General features: G+C 43.8%; 1 protein-coding gene across 2 annotated transcripts in view; it reads left to right on the top strand.

Annotated features, from left to right (window-relative positions):
• Window positions 1-22,746, top strand: part of LOC145344092 (voltage-dependent calcium channel subunit alpha-2/delta-4-like) — a 429,967-nt gene that overhangs the window by 122,807 nt on the left and 284,414 nt on the right. For both annotated transcript variants that reach the window (XM_080190916.1, XM_080190917.1), the window contains 3 exons: window positions 6,259-6,336; window positions 9,237-9,317; window positions 10,545-10,619. In XM_080190916.1, the coding sequence (XP_080047042.1) occupies window positions 6,259-6,336; window positions 9,237-9,317; window positions 10,545-10,619 (234 nt within the window). The remainder of the gene's footprint in view (window positions 1-6,258; window positions 6,337-9,236; window positions 9,318-10,544; window positions 10,620-22,746) is intronic.

Here is a 22,746-nt window from a genome sequence, read left to right as displayed (position 1 = left end):
TATCTCAGGCTGACATAAATTCAGATTACTGTTGGAATCAAAAAGGAATGCCATAGGGAAGATCTGCTCTGAGGGTGGGTCAGCCTTCCTGTGCCACATTCCTTCCATTGAATAGATGGCCATGGAAATTACCGATCTGCTGGTGATGGTGAATTATTTTTACTGCTGATAAAAGTGATGTTGAAATCATCTTGGTAATTCTGGAGGTCATGCTATCGCTTTGCTGAGCTCACTGGGATGTGGGCATGAGAGGAAGTGCAATGATAGAGTTGTGCTTTATGGGAGCGTGAGCATAAGAAATAGGAGCAGGAGTAGGCCATGCAATAAGATCATGGCTGATCTTGCAGTGGTTCAGTTCCACTTAGCCGCCTGCTCCCCATAACCCTTAATTCCCTTATTGATCAGAAATCTATCTTCCTGTGACTTAAACATATTCAACGAGGTAGCCTCCACCACTTCAATGGGCAGAGAATTCCAGAGATTCACTACCCTCTGATGAAGAAGTTCCTCCTCAACTCTGTTCTAAACTGACTCCCCGTTATTTTGAGGCTATGTCCTTTAGTTCTTGTTTCCTTTTTAAGTGGAAAGAATCTCTCTGCCTCCACCCTATCTGCCCCCTTCATTATCTTATATGTCTCTATAAGATCACCCCTCAGCCTTCTAAACTCCAACGAGTACAGGCCCAATCTACTCAATCTTTCCTCATAAGCTAACCCTCTCATCTCCAGTATCAACATGGTGAACCTTCTGTGCACCCCCTCTAAGGCCAATATATCCTTTCGCAAATAAGGGGACCAAAAATTGCACACAGTACTCCAGTTGCGGCCTCATCAGTACCCTGTACAATTGCAGCAAGACCTCCCTGCTTTTATATTCCCTCCCCCTTGTGATAAAGGCCAACATTCCATTTGCCTTCTTGATCACCTGCAGACTGACTTTTTGCGATTTGTGCACAAGGATCCCCAGGTCCCTCTGCACAGTAGCATGTTGTAATTTATCACCATGATTAAGATAATGACATATATCAGAACATGTTTGCACTATGAGCAAGGGTATACCTGTGTCTCACACAGGTTCAGGCTCTGATCCTCCCATTACCACAGCCACCCCATTCCCCAGCCAGATCATCCGTTGGGCATCAAAGGGATGAAATTTGTTTGAGGCAGCTCACATTACACTTAGCCCACACACTGTCAACTCAGACACCAGCACTTCCGAGGGGTGTATCTCACATGCAAAATGAGTGTTTCAGGGTGAAGGGCATCGCACCAGAGTGCAGGAGGAGACACTGGTGTACAGTTCTCCTCAGAGATGGATGAAAGTCATGGTAATGCTACAGTGGACAGGGATGTAGATCCTCAGGAGTCACCATTTTGATCACAAATTTAGATAACCAGCAGCAGACCTGGGGACATCTGGCAGAGTTTTGTGAGGCAGTGTGAACTTTTGGAGTATGATTGGAGGAGCTTATCATCATCATGAGCTCTGCAATGTCCCAGGAATTCAACTACAAGAACTCTCACCCTGAACGATTAGCCAATCTCATGGAGAGTCACATGCAGCAACTCTGAATGGATGCAAGACAGCATCTCAGGCAGGAAAAGGTGCAAACCTCCATCAGTACCATGGATCAGTCCACTCAGAATATGAGCACAGATATCCATGGAACACAGCTGAGTACTCTTAACAGGACTATTGCACTGTCAGCACTGTGGTTTCTGGATTGGAGGAATGATATGCAGCAGCAGCCAATCCCATCAACCATACTTGAAGGTCTCCCCAGGGCTGTACATGTCACTGAGGAGGGTGAAGGTACTGAGAGGCCCTCAGCACTTTCATCTTCCTCTAGCTCCCCAACCCTTTCCCTAGGATCTTCTTCTGCTGCACATGAGCTAGTGACCATAGCTGCACATCCAGAGATGCAGAGGCCAAAGTCTGAAGGAAGTACCCAACAGGTGCCTATATGGTGAGAGGGGACACCATGCTCTTCATTCCTGTGTTTTTTGTCCATCCATGCGCCTCATTGTTGTTTCAACAGAGAAGTGAGCAGCCTGCCTCCACCACCTCTGAGGCAACATGGGGTGGCGGGGGCTGGGGGCACTTTTTAGGATTGTACAGGCATCATCTTGCCTCGAGCACTAATTAGTTCACCGTAGTTACATCTTTTATATTGCAGATAGAACTTTTGAGTACTTCTCGAATATATTTACTTATACTTGTACAAGATTCTGTGTGTTGTACACTGAAGAACTCAAAAAGAATCGTAAAATTATGAAGATAGGCTTTGCTTTATTTGCTTTCAGAGAGCACAGGCCCTTGTATTGCTACTAACATATTCTGCTAGCTGACCTTGATGCCACAATTAGTACCTTCCTTAGTTCTTAACACTATCATTACTATTTCTTTTGTCATTTGTTCATGTCATCTTTGTCAAATCTCTTCTGAGCTCCCACCCATTGCTGACTTCTATTTTGCTCCACTTGTTCCACCCTTCTTTTCAACAGTATAAAGTCCATTGCATTTCTACTTCTCTTCAGCTCTGAAGAATCATACGAACTCGAAACATTACTGCTGTTTTTCTCTCCACAGATGCTGCCAGACTTGCTGAGTCTTTCCTGCATTTTCTGTTTTTATTATCGATAAAATTATGAAGGGAGCACGCTGAGGTCCATGACCACGTGCTGTCAGCATCAAGGCTCTTGGCAGATTTGTGAGGGTTGCTTCTTTCTTTGCTATATCACATAAGATTCCAGTGGTCAAAGTGTAAACACTGAGATGCTCCTTGTATATTTCATTGTTCATCTGAGCTTGACTTTAAGGGAGGCTCAATGATCAGGTTCCATGAACAGATGCTAGGTAGCTGTTGGGTGTATGATGTTCATCCACATTGCAGTGTTATACTTTGGCTGAAGTGTAGACATCACAGCTTGAGAGGTCAGCTATCATTCAGACAATGTTAGTGATCTGCTATGCCCACTACTTTGGTTTGTATTCCCAGCTGTCACAGGCTGTGCTTTGTGTGGTTAAGCAGAGGCATTTGGGAGTCAGGAATTTTGCCAATAGCGTTCATGTCATAAACTGGACTATTGGTCAGAGTGGATAGTGTCTAAGTTCCTTCAAAAAACTGTTATTTCTCTGTTATGGGTTCCATATATGAGATGTATTATCTGCATGTATGCTTCAAAATACAATATTCAATATACACTCCTCTCAGCATGTACTGAGTTTCAATTTTGATGTCATGTCGCTCTCAGCATTGTGGACACGGTTTGATTTTTATGGGCAATTTTGTGGCATGGGCCCTCATTCACAGTTATTGGCATTCATGTGAAGGGCCAGATTGTGAATGACATATTATCAGTAGTGTTTGCAGTTTGATAAGACCTATGGTTATAAAGAACAAAGAACAACCCAGCACGGGAAACAGGCCCTTCGGCCCAACGAGCCCGCGCCGCCGCATCACCCTACACCTATTCTACCCTGCGTTATGATGTGAGGGTTTCAGCCACATGAACGATTGATGTTTATTCTGTCCCTTGTGGGTGATAGGCATTCCCTTGAGTAATTGTGGAGTCAGTGTCCAAGGTTCTTAAGATGGACTTATATCACCAGGGACTGGCTGATGACAATTGTAATATCAGAGGAGCTTATGAGAATCTATTTTGTGCAAGGATCCATTGGTAATGAGCCAGCTGTGTTTACATGGCCATGCCTTCCAGCTGCTCCACATTGACAGCCTCCTCATCAGTTTTGGAATCTTCAGAGTAGACAAGGGCTTGCTCTTCCTCTTCCTCTTCTCCTCAGAGATTGAAGCTTTTCCCATCAGCTCATCAGCATTAATTTGTATGTTCCTCTGCACGTGATGTTGTGCAGCATTCAGCACACCAGTCCTATTCTTCATTCCCTTGTTGGGGCATATTGCACCTGAGCAATCGAGGCACCTGAAGCGTATCTTGAAAATGCCAATTGTCTACTCTGTGATACTCCTCGTGATGATATTGTTGCTTTTTCAGTTGTGCTCTGCTTCTGTTTGAGTTCTTAAAAGGGGTCATTATTCAAGTTCTTGTCACCTGGAAGATTATCATTGATCTGCATTAGTGTTTGAAATAACTGAGGGATTTGCAAACTCTTTAATTTGAAGGAGATGTGGTAGTTGTCAGGTAACCTTGCACACACATGAAGGAAGTCCTTGTTGAAGTCATAAACCATCTGTACGTTGATTGAATGGAAGGATTTCTGGTTAACAAGTGTGGCGACATGTTGAGTTTGGGCCATTCTGGCAACATGTATGCAATCAATGACACTCTAAGCCATAGGGAAGTATGGTAATTGGGCAAAAGCTGTGCCTTTCTGCATCTGAAATACCAAATCTATAAGGAAATTAAAGTGCTCGCCCACACAGAGAGATGTGGAAAGGCAAAACATTAGGGGACCGATTTTTTTTCCATCCCATTGCACTGATTTTTTTTAGCACAGTGGGCTGTGAGACTCTAATAGCAGCCGATTTGTGCTGGGTGTCCGGGCCTCTGCACCTCTCTCAGCGCCAGATTTCCAATGCCGTCTGCTCCATGCCGGAAATTAGTGCAAAACTGCCTAATGTATGCAGCAGCTCATTGTAATATAATTTAATTAGCCGGACTTTTCCATTAATTGGCCACTTAATTGTCTCAACTGAAGACTGAGACGACTCATGCATCCCCCGAGCCTTTGCTAGTCGGTAGACAGTGGAAAATTAACTTGCCAATTTTATGTCCACCTCCACTTGTAAACTCACCCTCCAGGGACCTTGAAATTCTGTCCTTTAAAACTAACAATAACTAGCTAATGCATTATCTTCCTCCTGGAAGACAGTTGGACTATTGCATTTGCTTGGTCATTTTTATTGTTTTAATATGACCTTGCTGTTTAATTGGCCCTCATATTTTGTCTGCTTTTCTTACTTGTAATTTACTTACCCCAACTCATCACCATCACCCTCTTCTGCTACCACCTCATCTCCAATTGCTCACTGCTACCCTCATCACTTATAACTACGACAGTCTAAAGAGGTAACCAGTACTCACTGCATGTGATGTTATTATTGTATGTTGTGTTCTGAATTCAGTGGCCACTGGTTTGTACTGTGTTGTTTTGTGTTGTGTGTATTTAATATTGTGCTATGTGAATAATGTATACTGTATAAAGTTCAAGACAGAGTTTCATTCATTAAGTGGCTAGAACTTTATTCAATAGGTCACAAAGAGAGTTTTGTTAACTTAAAGAAAGTTAAGTGACATATTTTTGCAGGTAACCCACCAGTGTAACCCATTTTGAATTTTTCTGAAGATGTCACCTTGCAACATTGCAATTCTACAAAACGTCATTATTTTCTTTTTTTTTCCCTCTTAATGCAAGTTGGGCATTGTTGAGCCAAGAGGTCTCTTAACAATCTGAGTTTCAGAAAGCAATCCTATAATTTGTTAGCTCATGCAGTGTTTTGCAATCTAAACCATCTGAATCATGCATCACACCTGGGAGTTGGTAATTTTTGAGGAATTTGAACTGCTGTTTAGTTGCAAACACTGCATGAGATGAAAGTATTCCCATTCCTCTTAAAAGTATTGCCTCACATCTCCTCAATAAGTTCTTTATGCATAGAGATTGTATTGTTACTTTTCACATCTCTTAATTGTTACATATTAACCTAAATGATGTGGAGAACACACGGCCTTTTGGCTAAGATCAAGTGTAGTATTGACATGCTGAACTTGGTTGAAGTCATTAGGTTACATTTTAACTTCATTTGAAGCAATTTTTTAAAGCAGCATATCAGCCTTTTGGCTAAGATGCAAATGAGATGAAGCCTTGGAGGAGGAGCAATGCCTATTCCAATCAGCTTGGATCACATAGATGAAGCCCAAGACCGGAAGTAAGAGCCCTGTCTTGTCAGCTTGGATTGGGAATGTCTCAACTTGTTGAGGCTCTGAATTGGACTTGATTGGATTGAATTGGATTAAAAACAAAAAAAAAAGTAAGAAGTCTCACAACACCAGGTTAAAGTCCAACAGGTTTATTTGGTAGAAAACGCTACTAGCTTTCGGGGCTCTGCCCCTTCGTCAGGTGAACATATTAAGCTAGGCATACTTTCACGTAATCCATTTTATTTGAGACCTATTTATTAGCAGTGGTATTGAAGTACAATTTTCATGCCTTGCCTGTCTGTTGTTCTTGCAATTATTTCTTTTTCCATTAATAACTAATCATCTGCTTACATGACAGCTATTTCAATCACCAGCACAGAGTCTGCTCCTCATGACAACCGTGGCAATGCCAGTCTTTAGCAGAAAGAATGAAACTGTGAGTACCTGTATTCAACACCTTTCTCTGCTCAGCCTCTTTTCGTATATGTTTTGTAATGTTAAACATCTGACAATACTAATATGAACAGAATAAATATCACTTTCGATAGGAATTTGAATTTATAGAATCATAGAATTCTACAGTGCAGAAGGAAGCCATTTGGCCTGTCAAGTCTGCATCAAGAACAATCCCACCTAGGCTCTATCCCCATAACCCCATGTATTCACCCTGCTACTCTCTCTGACACTTCCCGGCAATCACGCAGACATGGGGTGAACATGCAAACTCCACACAGATGGTAACCCAAGCCAGGAATTGAACCCAAGTCCCTGGTTCTGTGAGGCAGCAGTACTAACCACCTTGCCACCATGCCACCTTTGGATGCTGCAGGAAAAGATACAGACTAAGATAATTAAATACTATCTGAGGCCCGATTCCTGTGCTGCTGATCCAAGAGGAAAAGTACTTTAGTCCAAGCCTTAAATGAATGTTGGCATCAATGATACGCAAATCTGATAGAATTGCCCGTAACGTAAACCTGCTTGATTCCTTAAATCTGGCAGCCAAATTTGACAATGCATCTGGATTACATTGTGGTTTTTATCCATCATTTTCCCTAAAAATAAATAGTTGGAACAAAGATCCCAATGGTACACAACCTGTGGAAGAACCATTGAAAATAACAAAAGATAGCTAACATTTCAGTCTCAGGTGTTCTTCCAAATCTTGATTGCTCTTGTGTGTTTCCCAACAAACTGCTTCCTAACACCATTGATGTCAGTTCTCAGAAATTCCCCTCCCAATGCTGCCAAACTCCAAATGTACCCAGTAATGTTAAACCACAGACCTCCCCCACTGGTGCTGCTAAACTCCAGGCTCACCAGGTGCTAAAAAATCTCAGATCCTCATCAGCCTGCCAAACCTCAAACTTTGAGTGCCACAAGGCACAATAATGTTCCCATCTCAAGGCCCACCAAACCAAACTGCCATCATACAGCATTAACAGACAAAAATTGGAATGCTCTATTTTTAAAGAAAGTTCTAAAAATCAGTCACCCAAAAACTGTTGGCTTTCCTTCACAGAGGTAAATGTTACAGAATAAGTTCCATTTATCTTGCTCCATCTGATGCGAACTTCAAATTGTTATGTCATATATCCAATAAACTTATGCTAAGTGCATGCTCTGACCCCAAGGAAGCCTGGAATATGAATTTCCTGATCGGGACCATTTGTTTTTCTGGTTTAATGCAGACGATTTGAAATGAAAATAAGCTAGAGTTCTGTGCACCAGAACTCATCCCACTTTGGTACCATTCCATTTTCTGCATTAATTTCTATAGCAAATATTCACCCATGTTTTAGCTGTGTGTATGAAAGTAAGGGAGCTAAGAGACACTCACTCTATTTTCCATTTGGTTTGTGATAGTCCTTTACGGAACAGGTGACCTGACCATTGTTTCTAGATGTTATAGCAATGATAATATCAAATGTATAGAGCCATGCTATTCTAACCGTACAATTTACAGAAACTTTTATTTATGACCTAATTGTACTACTTTTATTCATATGTATTATTGTTAATAACTTTCTCCTCTGCCTGTGTGCCATTTATTGTGGCGCTGCCATTTCTCCACACCAATTTTGATAGGGTACAATAAAGATTACTTTTGTTTTACATGAGATTTACATAATCATTATTAGTTCTTTCAGTTTATACAGAAATTCTTCCCTGTAGTTTTGAGTTTGAGATGCAGGGTCTCCTATGCAGGTTGAGAATGAGAAAAATATACTTGAAGTGAGTTTGAATCACTTGACCTGTACATCCCTATTCTCCCTATGCCTATCAAACCTGAAACTATTCCTCACAGTTGCCAAATCTTGGATACTTCCTCTTCTTCCTTTTTTAGCTTCTCCCATTTTACTTACCTTCACCACAATGTTGGTTGATTCCCCTTCTCCAACTCCTTCTGTTAACCAGTTATTCTTTTCCAATCTCTCTAAGTTTAAATCCCTCGCCATTTTATTCTTTCATCTGATCTTAGGCCTTCTTCTTCTTCTTCTTTGCGGTCCCATCTCCATGACCCACCTCACTATATGCCTTCTCTCTCTTTCTGCAACAGATATTCATACTATTTCAATTGCTTTTTGGCTCTTTCATTAATGCTTTGATAATCTTCATTGGGCCTCTGATGTACTAGTCCTGATGGTCTCCTTTCTCATCACGTGCATGCCCATTTCAGCATACTTAAATCCTTAGTATCCAATTATCATTCCTCTCTTTTTGATGTTGCCCAAGCTTTTGCATTACATAGCAAGGCTAGTCTTAAAAGTATCTTGTAGATTCTTTCTTTCAGTTTCAGCAGCATTTTCTATTACAAAGCACTGCACTGCAATTCTTCTAATTATTCCAACTGGAGCTAATCCTACATAATTCCATTATTGTCAAGCCTTTGATATCCCCCAGTACTTCCAAATCTCAGGTTAGCTTAATGTTTGCAGTACTCCCATGGCCCCACCAAAATCTTCAAACATGAATTTGTCTTTGTAATTTCCTAAACATTAGATATCTCCCTAATGCTTCCAGGTCACCGCAAAGAGACAATATATGTCCCCAGCCCCAACTTCCTGACTCCATAGTCTGCTATCACAGCCTCCTCAGTGGTTCCTGGATCTAATTTCACTAAGTTCATCTGGACTCCTTCCTCCACAAGTTCTCCAAGGTATTAACCATCCACAATTTGGCACTGTACTCCTATTTTAAAGTTTTCAAACTCAATGGCATGACTGCCAATTATCATTAGCAACATTAAGGAACAACGTATGAAACAAAGAGCTTCAAATATCTTTGTTTATTTATGACTGAATCTGCCATCTCATACTCTCTATTTTCCTGCAGAGAGCACACGGCATTCTCCTTGGGGTTGTAGGTTCAGATGTACCACTGAAAGAGCTGTTAAAATTAGCTCCAAGGTACAAGGTAAGTCCTGAACGGCATTAATACTTTACATCAGTGATGATAAAATGACATGCTACTTTGGAGTTCTGATCAGAATAATACATTTGTAGATAAACTACAGCAGCTCATTAGTTAATAAATCACATCTTTTTGAATGCCAGCAGAAATAATTATAGTGGCAGATTTGTAATGTAGGCAACGCTCCCTGGAATCATATATTTCAGGTGCAGTTCAAAAACAGATGCTGTTTTATACTCCTGTCCTTCTCACACTGTTAATACATTTTATTGACAAGAAGCTGAAGTGTTGGTGGTTCTATCCTGTGTTCTACATGGTTTAGTGAATATTAAATAATTTACAGAGCACTGATTCACTCATTCCTCCTCTTCTTCCAGTGATAGCTTACATTTCTCTACTTCACGTGTAACACTAAAAGCCAGCAGGCAGCTTGAAGTCCTGCATGCCAATAAATAAGCATTTTTTTGTTGCAATGGTTTATGAAGTCTTTCTAAGATATAAATATAGCAAGATTTTCAACTGTGTGTTGTATCTTGGCTATGTGCCCTGCTGAGGTATGGATATGCATGTTATGCAGTGAAGGAACTTGAGAGATTGTGTGAAAGCTTTGCATAATTAAGCAGTTGATGCAGAAACGTTGTGGCATAGAATCTTAGAAAATTACCTGGTGCATGGTGTGAAATTAAAGCAAAAAATACTGGAAAAACTCAGCAGGTCTGGCAGCATCTGTGGAAAGAGAAACAGAGTTAACATTTCAAGTCTGTACAATTGACGCTTGCCTTTCTTGCAGCTCCAAGGAACGGAGGGAGATGATGACACTGTTAATATCACTGGGCAAGTAATCTAGAGGCCCAGCCTAATGCTCTGAGTTCAAATCCCACCACGACAGCTGGTGTAATTTTAAATTAAATTAATAATTAAAGTGATCTCAGTATTGGAGGCCATTACTAATGAACTATCATGAATAGTTCAAAAGACATCTGGTGCACTAATGGGAAGGAATTCAGCCATCCTTATCTGGTCTGGCCTACACATGACTCTACACTCATAGCAATGTAGGTGACTCTAAATTGCTCTCAGTTTAAGGACAATCAGAGATGGGCATCGGATTTTGATCTTACAGCCACATCCCATGAAAGAATAAAAAAAACACTGATTTGAGTAAGTAGATTTCTTTGTTGTGACATTGCTTTTAAAATTGTTATTCTCTTTAACATGTTTATCATGCAGCTTGGAGTCCATGGTTACGCATTTTTGAACACCAATAATGGTTATATACTTGCCCATCCTGATCTCCGACCTTTAGTAAGTAACTTCAATCATTCTATATTGATGCAAACAAATGCCTGCCTTGGGGAGAACAGGGAGGAATAAGTGTGCAACTGTTATTTAACAGAACGAATTCTCTAACATGCACTAAGGAAATGTGGTGTTTGATGACGAGACGCTGGGCAGTGACAGCTTTTAAATATTGCAACTGCTAATTTAGGGGTACATGCAAATTTACACTACGCAGTAAAATAAATGAGTGGCTATCTGTTTCGGAGACTTTGAGAAACTGTTTCCTTTAGCATTTTGGTTGCCAACACTTGCACGTTTTTTCAAAAGCCTCCCAGGCATTAAAGTGATCAAACAAAAAAAAATTACAAAGAAACATTTACATTTCCTCAGGGTGCTCTGGTTTCCTCCCACAATCTAAAAATGAATAGGTTAGGTTGATTGGTCATGCTAAATTGACCCTAGTGTCAGGGAATTAGCAGGGTAAATATGAGGGGTTACGGGAATATAGCCAGGCTGGGATTGTGGTCAGTTCAGGCTCGATGGGCTGAATGGCCTCCTTCTGCACTGTAGGGATTCTATATAAATCAGCAAATGTCACCTGGTGTGGTTAATTTATCTGGAGATTCTGCTGAGTCAGGATCAGCAATACTTCCCTTTACAGTTTGCTTCAGTCTTGGACCCAAATTCTGTTAGTTCAGTAAGTTTTGAAACATTAGTGGTTGCAGGTTAACAAGTGGTGGAAGTAAGTTTAATGAAGGAAAAGGCTTTTGTGGAAAGGAATGTTCTTTTCCCATCATTGAAAGGGGAGAAAAACATAGAAACATCACTCTCATTGTGGTGATTAATGTATATCTAGTACTAAATGAAATGGATAACTTAGAAACACCATTCAATGGCCTGAATCTTCCATACATTGCTGCATCCCACAAAGATTTTTCTGATCTGACATTAGTGCCCATTTCTTCTGGGATCTTTCAACCTCATCTGCAGCAGGAATGGGCGGTTTCCAGAGAACACAATCAGATCATAATAAAGTCAGGGGAGAGAATGTACACCTACTTTCTGAAGCATTAGCTGCCATATTCTGGTAAGTTTGTGATTGTTGGATATGTTTTTAGTTGTGGAGTTAGTTGTGGTATTAGACCAAGTTTTAAACTGTCTGACATTTCCTGAGTAACTATCGAGGTAAATGCATGGAACTGTTGAATTCACAGAGTCCTTTGGCGGTGGGGTAAGTTATTTCCCATTAGAAGTTTAAACTTCCTGAGCAATTCCCACAGACATCTGTGCATCAGGACTTCTGCAGGTCCTGCGCGCATCTTCCGTTGTACATCCAGCTTTTGATGATTTAGAGATCGGAAGACTTGGGCCAAATCTTTCATTCATGTGTTTTCAATGAATTGCCAGGCTTATCTTTTCAGATTTTAAGGCAATAACTTGAGGGGTTATATTTCTTATTAAGGAATATTTTTCTTAAAAGTTACTACCGATTTTTTTTGTACTCCAATATGAAACTGAGGGCAAATGTTTCTGATTAAATACAACAGTATCTAATGCCAAAATGAGATACTTAGTACATTGCAAGCAGAATTTAGCCGAATAGCAGCTGTCTTCTTGGGTACTATATGGCCCCTTAAGATTCTATAATAACATCCTTGACCACATACACACTACTGACATGAAGTGCATTGGATAGCATTATTAGTCAAGGGATTCGCACATGCATGTAATGCGTGCTGGAATCTGCAATAGAGTCAGATCATGACGCCAATCAGTGTGCAGTATTGATATGCTGCCAGTGTGCCATGCTTCAGCCTACTTTTGCCCATATTCTCAGACAACTGAACAAGCGTTCAAGAATATCCCATCAGTTCCATTTAAATAGATCATTCATTAGTTTCAGGTTACTTGTTGTTTATTTATTCTGGCTGTTGTGATTCCATGTTTTTTCATACCTATCAAAGGTTTCAACATTCTGAAAGGAGTGATTGGCTGGTGCTAGAGTACTTTTTGGTGACTTCAAAATTTGTGTAAAGTTAGATGCTTCCAGATATGTGTGGCCAAATGTTCCTTCCACTTGGTATTGACATGATTGTCAGAATGAGTAGAGGCCACAAAAAAGTTGACAAGCTGCTAGAAGAGGAAATATAAGATAGATAATTAAGGATTCTCATCATCAGGTCTTACTCAGCATCAGTTTTTAAGGAACTGATCTGTTGAAGAACAGATTCCAAGAGTGCTGTGACAGCTGGAAACCCTTTTGTATTCTGCTTCCAGATCCATAATGCAGCAATCTGAGCTTATATAGCAGCAGCTGAGATTGCAGGATATCAGCTGAACTATCACTTCAGCATTCAATTCAGCACTTCACTGTCAACATCCTTGGGGTTACCACTCACCAGGAACTCAGCTGGACTCGCCACATAAACAGTGGCTACAAGAGCAGGTCAGAGACTAGGAATACACCAATTAATAACTCACCTCCTGACTCCCCAAAGTTTATCCACCAACTACAAGGCACAAGTCAGGAGTCTGATGGAATACTCCCACTTGCCTGGATGGGTGCAGCTCCAACAACACTGAAGAAGCTTGACACCATCCAGGACAAAGCAGCCCACCTGATTGGCACCACATCTACAAACATCCACTCCCTCCACCACTGACACTCAGTAGCAGCAGTGTGTACCATCTACAAGATGCACTGCAGCAATTCACCAAAGATTCTTAGACAGCACGTTCCAAACCCACAGCCATTTCCATCTAGAAATACAAGGGCAACAGGTACACAGGAACACCATCATCTGCAAGTTCCCCTTCAAAACACTCACCATCCTGATTTGGAAATATATCGCCATTCCTTCGCAGTCACTGGGTTAAAATCCAGGAATTCACTCCGTAACGGCATTGTGGGTCAACACAAATCACACGGTCTGCAACAGTTCAAGAAGGCAGCTCACCATCTCAAGAGCAAATAGGGATGGTGATAAATGCTGGCCAGCCAACGACACCTCCGTCCCACAAATGAATTAAAAAAAATCATATGTTGAGTAAATGTACTTGTACAATTACAGAGTTTAGGCATTGGTCAGCAGACACTGCTTCAAGGTTGGGTCCATAGTCCAAAGATGTGCGGCTTAGGTTGATTGGCCATGCTAAATTAACTCTTAGTGTCCTGGGATGCTTAGGTTAGAGCGAGTGGCAGGATAAATATATGGGATAGGGCCTGGGTGGGATTGTTATCGGTGCAGATTTGAAGGGCGGAATGGATTCCTTCTGCACTGTAGGGATTCTATGATGTCTGTTTATGGATGTGGGCACCTGTTCCATGCTGGAAAGTATGGCTGTAATATCTCATGAATGCCCTATGTTAAGTTGGTGCTGGACTCTTCCATGCTCCTTGGCATAGAACAAAAAATAGTTGGCAAGCTTCCCAATTCTGTGTGTGTACCCTTCTTCTGTAGTCTGTCCCACTGAAGTGATCATCTGAGTATTCTGCAGCAGCACTAGTGTTCACCTCATGTGATGAGCTTGCACCTCTCAGTGTCTTAAAAAGAGACAAAATAATTTCTCACCCTTCAGATTTATTTTCCTCTTCATCTTTTAGTTATCAGCCAGTAAATTTCTTGGAGCTTCTTCAGATCTGCTGTGGAAGCAAGGTTTTTGCCAGTCTTGTGGAGTAGAAGAATCTCCGAGAAATTTCTCAGTCCTTGTGTTCCAAATACCACAGGCCAGACAAAGGAGAAAGTAAGCCCCCATTCCTTTGCTTCTGCCATTCTGGTTTCCCTAATGGCTGTGATCAGACACTCAGTACATTCCTTCTCCCCTATGTATACTCTATAAATGGTATGTTTGTTTGTATAGCACAAGAACAATGGGGGTGATACTCCCCTCCAGTTGCAATGCTTTTGTAGTGCAGCAAGCTGGGAGACACCAAGAGGCTGCTGACTTGTGGGATTTACGTTAGGTGGCCTGGCCTTTGTGTGTCTCCCAGCCTTAGCTTTTTCATATCGACAGATCCACAATGAACTTCAGCGTAATGGCGATTTGTATTCATTAACAAACCTTAGCATGTAATTAGCTGGTTAGCTGGTCCTCAACTAGAATCCCCCCACCTCTTTCCCCCCCGGGCCCCCGCTAGCGTCTCCTGCCTCGCTGCGATAACGTCACACTAGCGGGGTTTACAATTGCTCTACAGAAGCCGAGACCAGGCATGGCATTGCTGAACAGAAAGGAGGTAAGTGCTATGGAGCTGCAGCCCCTAGAGTGCAGGGGAGGTTGGAGGCAGGCCTGGAAAATTTCTGCTTGCTGTGGGGACGTTCCTGGAGAACTGGAAGTGCTATCCCCAGACCCAGGGATGTTCCATGTAATGTCTATGTGATGGGGTGGAGCCCTTTAATAAATGCTGGTCAGACTGTTGTCTGCAGCCACTGGGCTGCTCCTCTGGGGTGGGGCCCTTTACTGAGTGCTGGTCAGGCTCTGTCTCAGCCACTGGGCTGTTCCACTGTACTGATTGTGAGGTGTGGTGAGGGACTGGACTGGGTGCTGGTGTTTTAGGGAGGGGTGGAGGGGGGTGGTGTGGAAACTGTATCATATGCTGCTTGAAGGCTCACCTTTTCAGGCAGCTTCTCCAAGCAGGGGTGCTCTTGTTAACATAGACACTCATGCTGCATATACTCATCTTGTGATAATTAGGAATCTGTCCCTGTCCCATGTGCCTGACCTGCAATACATGCCTGGAAGGGAATGCTGTAGTTGCACTCATGGCAATGGTTCAAGGGAGCACAATGGCCACGGCTGCATACCAACCTCTATGCTCTCCCTGCCTGCTGCGTTTACAATGCCAATGGCAGGCAACTGAATCAGGTGATGCTTGGCACCACAGATTGTGTAGTGTTGCCAGCATCCACGTGGGAATATTAGTCCCAGTGAGTGATGGGGATGTTGGTGCTGGGGTAGTTATAAGCAATGACATGTATCTATCAATCTCTCTCCCTCTAATCCCCACCATCCAGAATGGATTTCGGTCTTATTGATCTAGAGCTGGCCATCATGGTAGTCGCTGAGGAGGAGGAGGCAGCTCAGGAGGTGGAGGGAGTAGGTAGGCCACTCCAGGAGCAGTGACAGGCCCTCAGGAAAGAGGGCAGGGGATTGCTGGTGATGCCCATGAGGTGGGAGAGCAGTCTCCTGAAAGGAGGGCTTGGAGAAGGAGGATGTAGAGGCCAAGGCAAAATTAGATCAGACGCCAATTGAGGATCTATTGGAGGCAATGTGTCATTGCTGGTTCCGCCTGACTAAGGATATGGTCTGGCATTTGTGTGAGGTGCTCACACGCCTGACATCTCAGAAAAGCAGAGGCCACCTGCTTCCAGTAGGAGGAAGGTAACAATTCCACTTAACTTCTACGCAACAGGATGATTTCAGGCACTCAGTGATGACCTCTGTGGAATCTCACAGGTCTCAGTCCACAAGTGTGTTCGCCAGGTCATAGATGCCTTGTATGTCTGGGCAGGCCAATACATCAATTTTGATATTGGACAGGCTCAGCAGGAGACCCGGGTGGCAGGCTTTGCCGCCATTGCCGGGATGCCTCATGTTCAGGACGCAGTGGATGGTTCCCACAAGGTGAAGGCAACCATTCATTAACAGGAAGGGGTATCACTCACTGAACATTCAAATTGTATGTGACTATCAATGAACATCATGCAGGTCTGTGCACCCACCCAGGGAGTGTCCCACGACAGCTATATGCTGAGGTGGTTGGACATCCCTGGGATCTTTGAAGACTAGTCCAGGCTACAGGGATGGCTCGTGAGGGCCAAGGGCTTCCTGCTGATGTCATGGCTAGTGATGCGGCATGGAGGCCCAAAACCAAGGCAGAGGCCCACAACAATGAGGCCCAATCTGCCACCCGGTCTGTAGTGGAACATCACATAGGCCTGCGATTCCTGGAGCGCTGTAGGGGTGCCCTCTAATATGACTCTATGTGGGCCTCACCATCATCATTGTGTGCTGCATTTTGCACAACAGTGCAGCGGTGGGGAGACCAGCTGGTGATGGAGGATCGATACCAGGCAGCAGTGGATGATTTGCCCTATGAGGAGCAGAGGGCAGGGTTGCAACGGAGGTCTGAATAGTAGCACAATTCACCTAGTTGGTGCCGTGCAGTTGGAGGGCTGCTCCGAACACCCTTTCACCACACTCCCAAGAGCCACTGCAGCCGCCACCCTCCCATAACCCAAAGTTGCCCTCTCTACCCACGTGACCCTTCCCCACCCTCTCTCAGCCTACCCCCTGACTTCTGGAAATAACACAATAGGTTAATGGGCCTGGGCTGACAGTGAGAGCGAGTCTTTGGTCAAGGCTAGAGGATGATGATGATTCACTGTAAGGCACACTGGAACTTCCCCTGGTGTCACTCAATCCTCCCTGTTCTCCAACTGCACACTGGCACCTGGGCCCAGGTAGCAGTGAGGGTTCAACCGTGGGGAAGGAGCATGCCAGGGTAGTGTTTGATTAAAGGTCTGGTGGATTTATCAACTAGAGTTCAGTCTTCAACACCATTCTTCCTATGAAACTCATCTCCAACTTCTGTGGCCTGGACCTCAGCTCCTCCCTCTGTGATTGGTTACTGAACTTCCTAACTCTCAGACCATAATCTGTAAGGATAGGCAACAACACCACCTCTATGATCATCCTCAACACTGGTGACCCACAAGGCTATGTTCTCAGCCCCCTACTATACTCCTTATACACCTATGACTGTGGCCAAATTCCCCTCCAACTCGATTTTTCAAATTTGCTGATGCCGCTACCTTAGGGGTTGGATCTCAAACAACAACAAGGCAGAGTACAGGAATGAGATAGAGAATCTGATGAACTGATGCAGTGACAATAATCTCTCCCTCAATGTCAACAAAATGAAAGAGATTGTCACCGACTTCAGGAGGCATAGAGGAGAACATGCCCCTGTCTACATCAATGGGGACAAAGTAGAAAGTGGCGAGAGCTTCAAGTTTTTAGGTGTCCAGATCACCAACAACCTGTCCTGGTCCCCCCATGACAACACTACAGTTATGAAAGCCCACCAATGCCTGTACTTTCTCAGAAAATAAAGGAAATTTGGCATATCAGTCATGACTCTCACCAGCTTTCACAGATGCAGCACAGAAAGCATTATTTCTGGCTGTATCACAGCTTGGTATGACTCCTGCTCTGCTCAAGACCGCAAGAAGCTACAAAAGGTCGTGAATGTAGCCCAATCCATCATGCAACCAGCCTCCCATCCATTGACTCTGTCTACACTTCCTGCTGCCTCAACAAAGCAGCCAGCTTAATTAAGGACACCATGCACTGCAGATATTCTCTTTTCCACCTTCTTCTGTCGGGAAAAAGATACAAAAGTCTGAGGCCATGTACCAACCGACTCAGGAACAGCTTCTTCCCTGCTGCTTTCAGACTTCTAAATGGACCTACCTTGCATTAAGTTGATCTTTCTCTACACCCTAGCTATGACCTTGATATTACATTCTGTGCTCTCTCGCTTTCTTCTCTATGAATGGTACAGTCTGTATAATGCACAAGAAACAATACTTTTCACTGTTTGATATTATTTTTCATTGTATGATAATATATATGATGATAATAAATCAAATCAAATGGATGTTGGGGAAAGCAGAGCAGACAGTTTATAACTTTTGACCAAGGTGCTGGTATTGTGCAGCACAGCAGTCAGCACCTCGGTGCGTGGGATTGTGATACACTCAGCTCTGTGGGGGGAGAATCAGAGATGAATTAGTCACAGCTGTGATGTGCAAATAACATTTAATTGTACTCTTAACATTTACAAAAACTTAACCCTGACTACAGGTGACCTTTACCCATGCCCTCTTAGTGACCCCACAACCTTTTAATCTTATGTGGCCTACTGCTTTGTCTGGATGCTCCCCCAGGATACATATCAGAAGCGGAGGTGTCCAGCTGTGATCTGCGAGCCCCATTGCCTATGATGCCCTTGACGGCTGCTCCCTGGGGGGGGCTGGACGTGGAGGGCTGACTTTCAGATGACACTGATGTATCTGTGCCATCCTGTTTATCCTGCTGGCCCAGAGATGCCCCGGTATGAGGAATAGGGGAATTGAAAGGTCTGGGAACATCCGGAGGTTCTGGGTGGAAGACCCTGGCATGGGCTCTAGCCCTTCCTCCTCCCTCAGGCTGCCCATAGGCCCCAGGGATACTCCATGGGATGCCAGGGTAGCGAGACTGAGCTCTAAGAAGTTCAGTGTCACCTGCCTTGGCAATCCCTGAGGCCCAGATGAGTTTGCCGCATGGTCTGTGATCCCTCAGCCCTGAGAGCAGACCAAGCTCTGGAGTCCCTTAGCATTAGCCCTGTGAGATTGAGCTAAGCTGTTGAGGCCCACAGCCAGGGCCTGCTGTGTCTCCAGAATCTCTGCGGGAGCCCAGCCATGGCCAGCAGTGTCTCCAACATGCCCCCAACACCCATGGCCCGCTGTGTCTCCAGAATGACCTGGGCATTGTCACCATGAGGCCAAGTCCCTGAGCCAGACTTTCCACTGCGGACACCACCCTTGCAGTGTTGGCCTGGTTACCATGCTGTACCAAAACCATCTCCTGCGACAGCAGTCTGACTCCTCTTGCAGTTGCAGCATGGTTGCTGACAGCCCATCCACAACTCCCCAGGTTTGCATACGCATCTTCACCAGCTTTGGGATGAACGAACCCTGAGGCCTGGCCTGGGACCAGCTGAAGCCTTGCCTCCAGCAGACACCCATGTGCCCAAGCCCTTGGATGTGCCCACCTCCAAGCGATGTGCATCAGCGGCTGTGGTGTGCTCACCAGTAAGTGACCCAGAAGCCTCAGCACTAACATCAGCCACCGTCATGATAGTCTCTGTGTTGGTGGGTTGGGCTGTTGATGCCTGAGCCAATTCACTGGTGCTGTCCCCGAAGGATTCTTCAGTTCCTCTCTCCGAGGTGTCATCCAAGGGAAGTTGTTTCAGGAGCAGCAGCGGGGCCATGACGCCAGAAGGGCCTGGTGCATCAGGATCCAGCACTGTAAGAAAGAACACACGTTAGGCAAAGGGAGGGAAAACAGCCCATGCAACATGGCACTTACTCGTGAATGGGGTTCAGCTTATACTCACTTGTATCCCAGACGCTGACCTGGCTGTCATTTGCCATTATAGGCATGTCCCCCATTACCAGCTCCAGGCATGCTGCTCACAGACCATCAAAAGCTGCAGCTTGGGAACACCACCATCAGTTTTTCTCCCTCTTTCAGTGGTATATGCATTTTTCTCCTGCGGGGACATAAGGGGGATTGAGAGCATGGAGTGCAATGTGTGTCAGGGTTGGGCAGCTCATGTAGGGGAAAGGGGTTCCCACTGAGGAGTACCACATGGGTTGGAGGCAGTACTGGTGTGGGGTGGTATGGGGGTTGGGGGCGATTGGTGTCTGCCATTGAGGTGTCTGAGGATGGTTTCACATTATAAGCACAGCACATCTAGAGGTTTCAGAACACTCACCCTTGCGGCCTGAAGAAAGTTGTTCATCTTCTTCCAGTACTGGTCACTGGACTGAGGTGTCAGAGTCTTGACATTCACAACTACAGCCAGTGCCTGTCATAACACGCTTGCTGCATGACCCCTTGGGTGAAGGCCCTGATTGGGGTAAGCCACTGACACTTCTCCTCCATTGCATCCAGCAGGCAGACCTGCTCACACTCCAAAAATCTGGGATCACTTCTCTTGGGTGCTATCCTTCTGGTGTGACTGCCTGTGTGTCCATCATTGCAGCTTGCATACAGCTGTGGTTTGTTAAGGGAGTTCAGGCGCAGTCAATTTGAGCCAATTATTGGCCTGTTAGTTAAATTTCATTGTGAATAATGTACAGGCAACCTGGTTTCAGAAGGTGAGTCTTCTCCAAAGATGCTGATTGGATTAAGTCAACTAGGTAATGTATGAGGGGGAGAGAGGGTGCAATGCTCAAGGCTGTCACTCGGCGAGGGGGAATGCTTGCGGGCAGGGGTGTACATTGCAGCACTGCGCTGTGTGTGTGAAAAGCAGCTGTGCGTGAAAGGTGGGGGATTGGGGAGGCCAGTGATGTCTGGGTCAGTGGGAGATGGGGAAGGCAGGAGGCCAACATGGGGTAAGGGGGAGGAGTGAGAAGCCAGCAATGAGGCCACCAATGTCCATGGGGAGTGAGACACTAGCAATCAAGCCAGCAATGTGGTGGGGGTTGGGGGGGTGTGTTGAAGGCAGTGAACTGAATGCTAGGAGGACTTGTTTAACGATATCCCAGAGATTGGTGCATGTGTGGTGGCCCGTTTAGCACGCTAATTTCAGCCTCTTCAGCGGGAATAGTCCCACCCCTGGATTTTTTGCATGATTCACATTATTGCACAGAGCATGGGAAATTCATTTTAAAAATCCCACTGGAAAAAAAACAGGGGAATTTACTTCAGTTTTTACCTCAATTCGGCACTTTAATTTGTTTTTGGGAGAATTACCCCCAGTACTTTTCTCTGTATCCCAATATTATTATGCAATAATAAATCAAAGTAAATCATTGAATTGAGGGATTAAATCCACATCCTAACTCTGTGCATGTTGAAGATCTTTTACGTACAGGTGCTACGATAATGGTGTTTTCTTAATTTCCTCTTGCAATCTCTCATGTTACAAGCAGAAGTTGTTAGAATTCACAGATATGGTGAAGTTTGGAATGTAGTTTATTAAAATGTGTGATGGTGACAAATGAAAGAAATATCAACTTTGCAAACTGCCTCATCAGCGAGATAAAACAGTCTTTCTTTTTTGGTGGTATTCTAGCTATGTTTTTCAAATACAGTGCTGCAGTATTAGTATTGTATTCCTGACTAATCAAATAGATGTCTTGTGAAAAATGTTGCTGCAGAAATTCTCAAATATGGATGTTGGGGGAGGGACATGATAGCACGGCAGCAGTCAACAACTTCAAGATAACATCTTGCCAATTCCTAACAATTATGGAACAAAAACTCAGCCTGGAAAAACAGGAAACATCAGATTTTCTTTATGGGATTCATTTGCTTTAAGGCACAAGTACACCATACTTATTTAATTTGTAAATGTGTCTTAATTCACTTTCAAATCATGTTTTATATTAAAATGTAACTTGGGTTTAGAGATTTTTTTCATGAGACCAGACTTCAACCAATCTGTTTTTACTCCATGTAACATCAAGAAACCAGCTGCAGCAAAGGCTGTGGGCCCAGACATCATCCCAGCTGTAGTACTGAAGACTGCATCAGAACTAGCTGTGCCCCTTGTCAAGCTGTCGCAGTACAACATAGGCATCTACCCAACATTATATGTCCTGTCCACTAAAATAAGGACACATCCAATTATTACACTGTTAGTCTCAATCATCAGCAAAGTGATTGAAAGTGTCATTGACAAGCAGCACTTAGACAGCAATAATCTGCTCACCGATGCTCAGGATGGATTCCACTAGGACCTCACAACTCCTGATCACATTTCAGCCTTAGTTCAAATGAGGACATAAGAGCTGAACTCAAGAGATGAGATGACAGTGACTGCCCTTGACATCAAAGCACCACTTGACCAAGTATAGCATCAAGGAGCCCAAACAAGATTGAAGTTAATGGGGATCAGGAGAAAACTCTCCATTGTTTGATGTCATTACCTGGCACAAAGGAAGATTGTTATGGTTGTTGGGGGCCAATCAACCCAACTGTAGGATACCACTGCAGGTAGTGTCCTAGACCCAACCATCTTGAGCTGTTTCATCAATGACCTTCCCACCATCATAAGGTCAGAAGTGGGAATGAAGTGTTAAACTATCTGCTGCGTGCTCTATCAGGTGGACATAATGGTTCCCATGGCACTTCTTCTAAGAAGATCAGGGGAGTTATTCCTAGTCTCCTGGCCAATACTTATTGCTCAATCAACATCAGAAAAACAGATTGTCTGACTGTTGTTTGTGGGAGCTGGCTGTGCACTAATTTATTGGCACATATCTTGAATTACAATTGTGACTACACTTTGAGAAGTTTTTAATTGGTTGCAAAATGTTCAGTACCATTTACAAAACCTCAGATAATGAAGCTGTCTGTTCACATATGTAGTAAGACC

This window comes from Carcharhinus amblyrhynchos, chromosome 6 (assembly GCF_965287045.1).
Source record: "Carcharhinus amblyrhynchos chromosome 6, sCarAmb.v2.hapA, whole genome shotgun sequence".
NCBI classification, from domain to species: domain Eukaryota; kingdom Metazoa; phylum Chordata; class Chondrichthyes; order Carcharhiniformes; family Carcharhinidae; genus Carcharhinus; species Carcharhinus amblyrhynchos.
The sequence above is the reverse complement of the archived record's forward strand: the minus strand, read 5'-3'. Positions and strand labels throughout refer to the sequence as shown.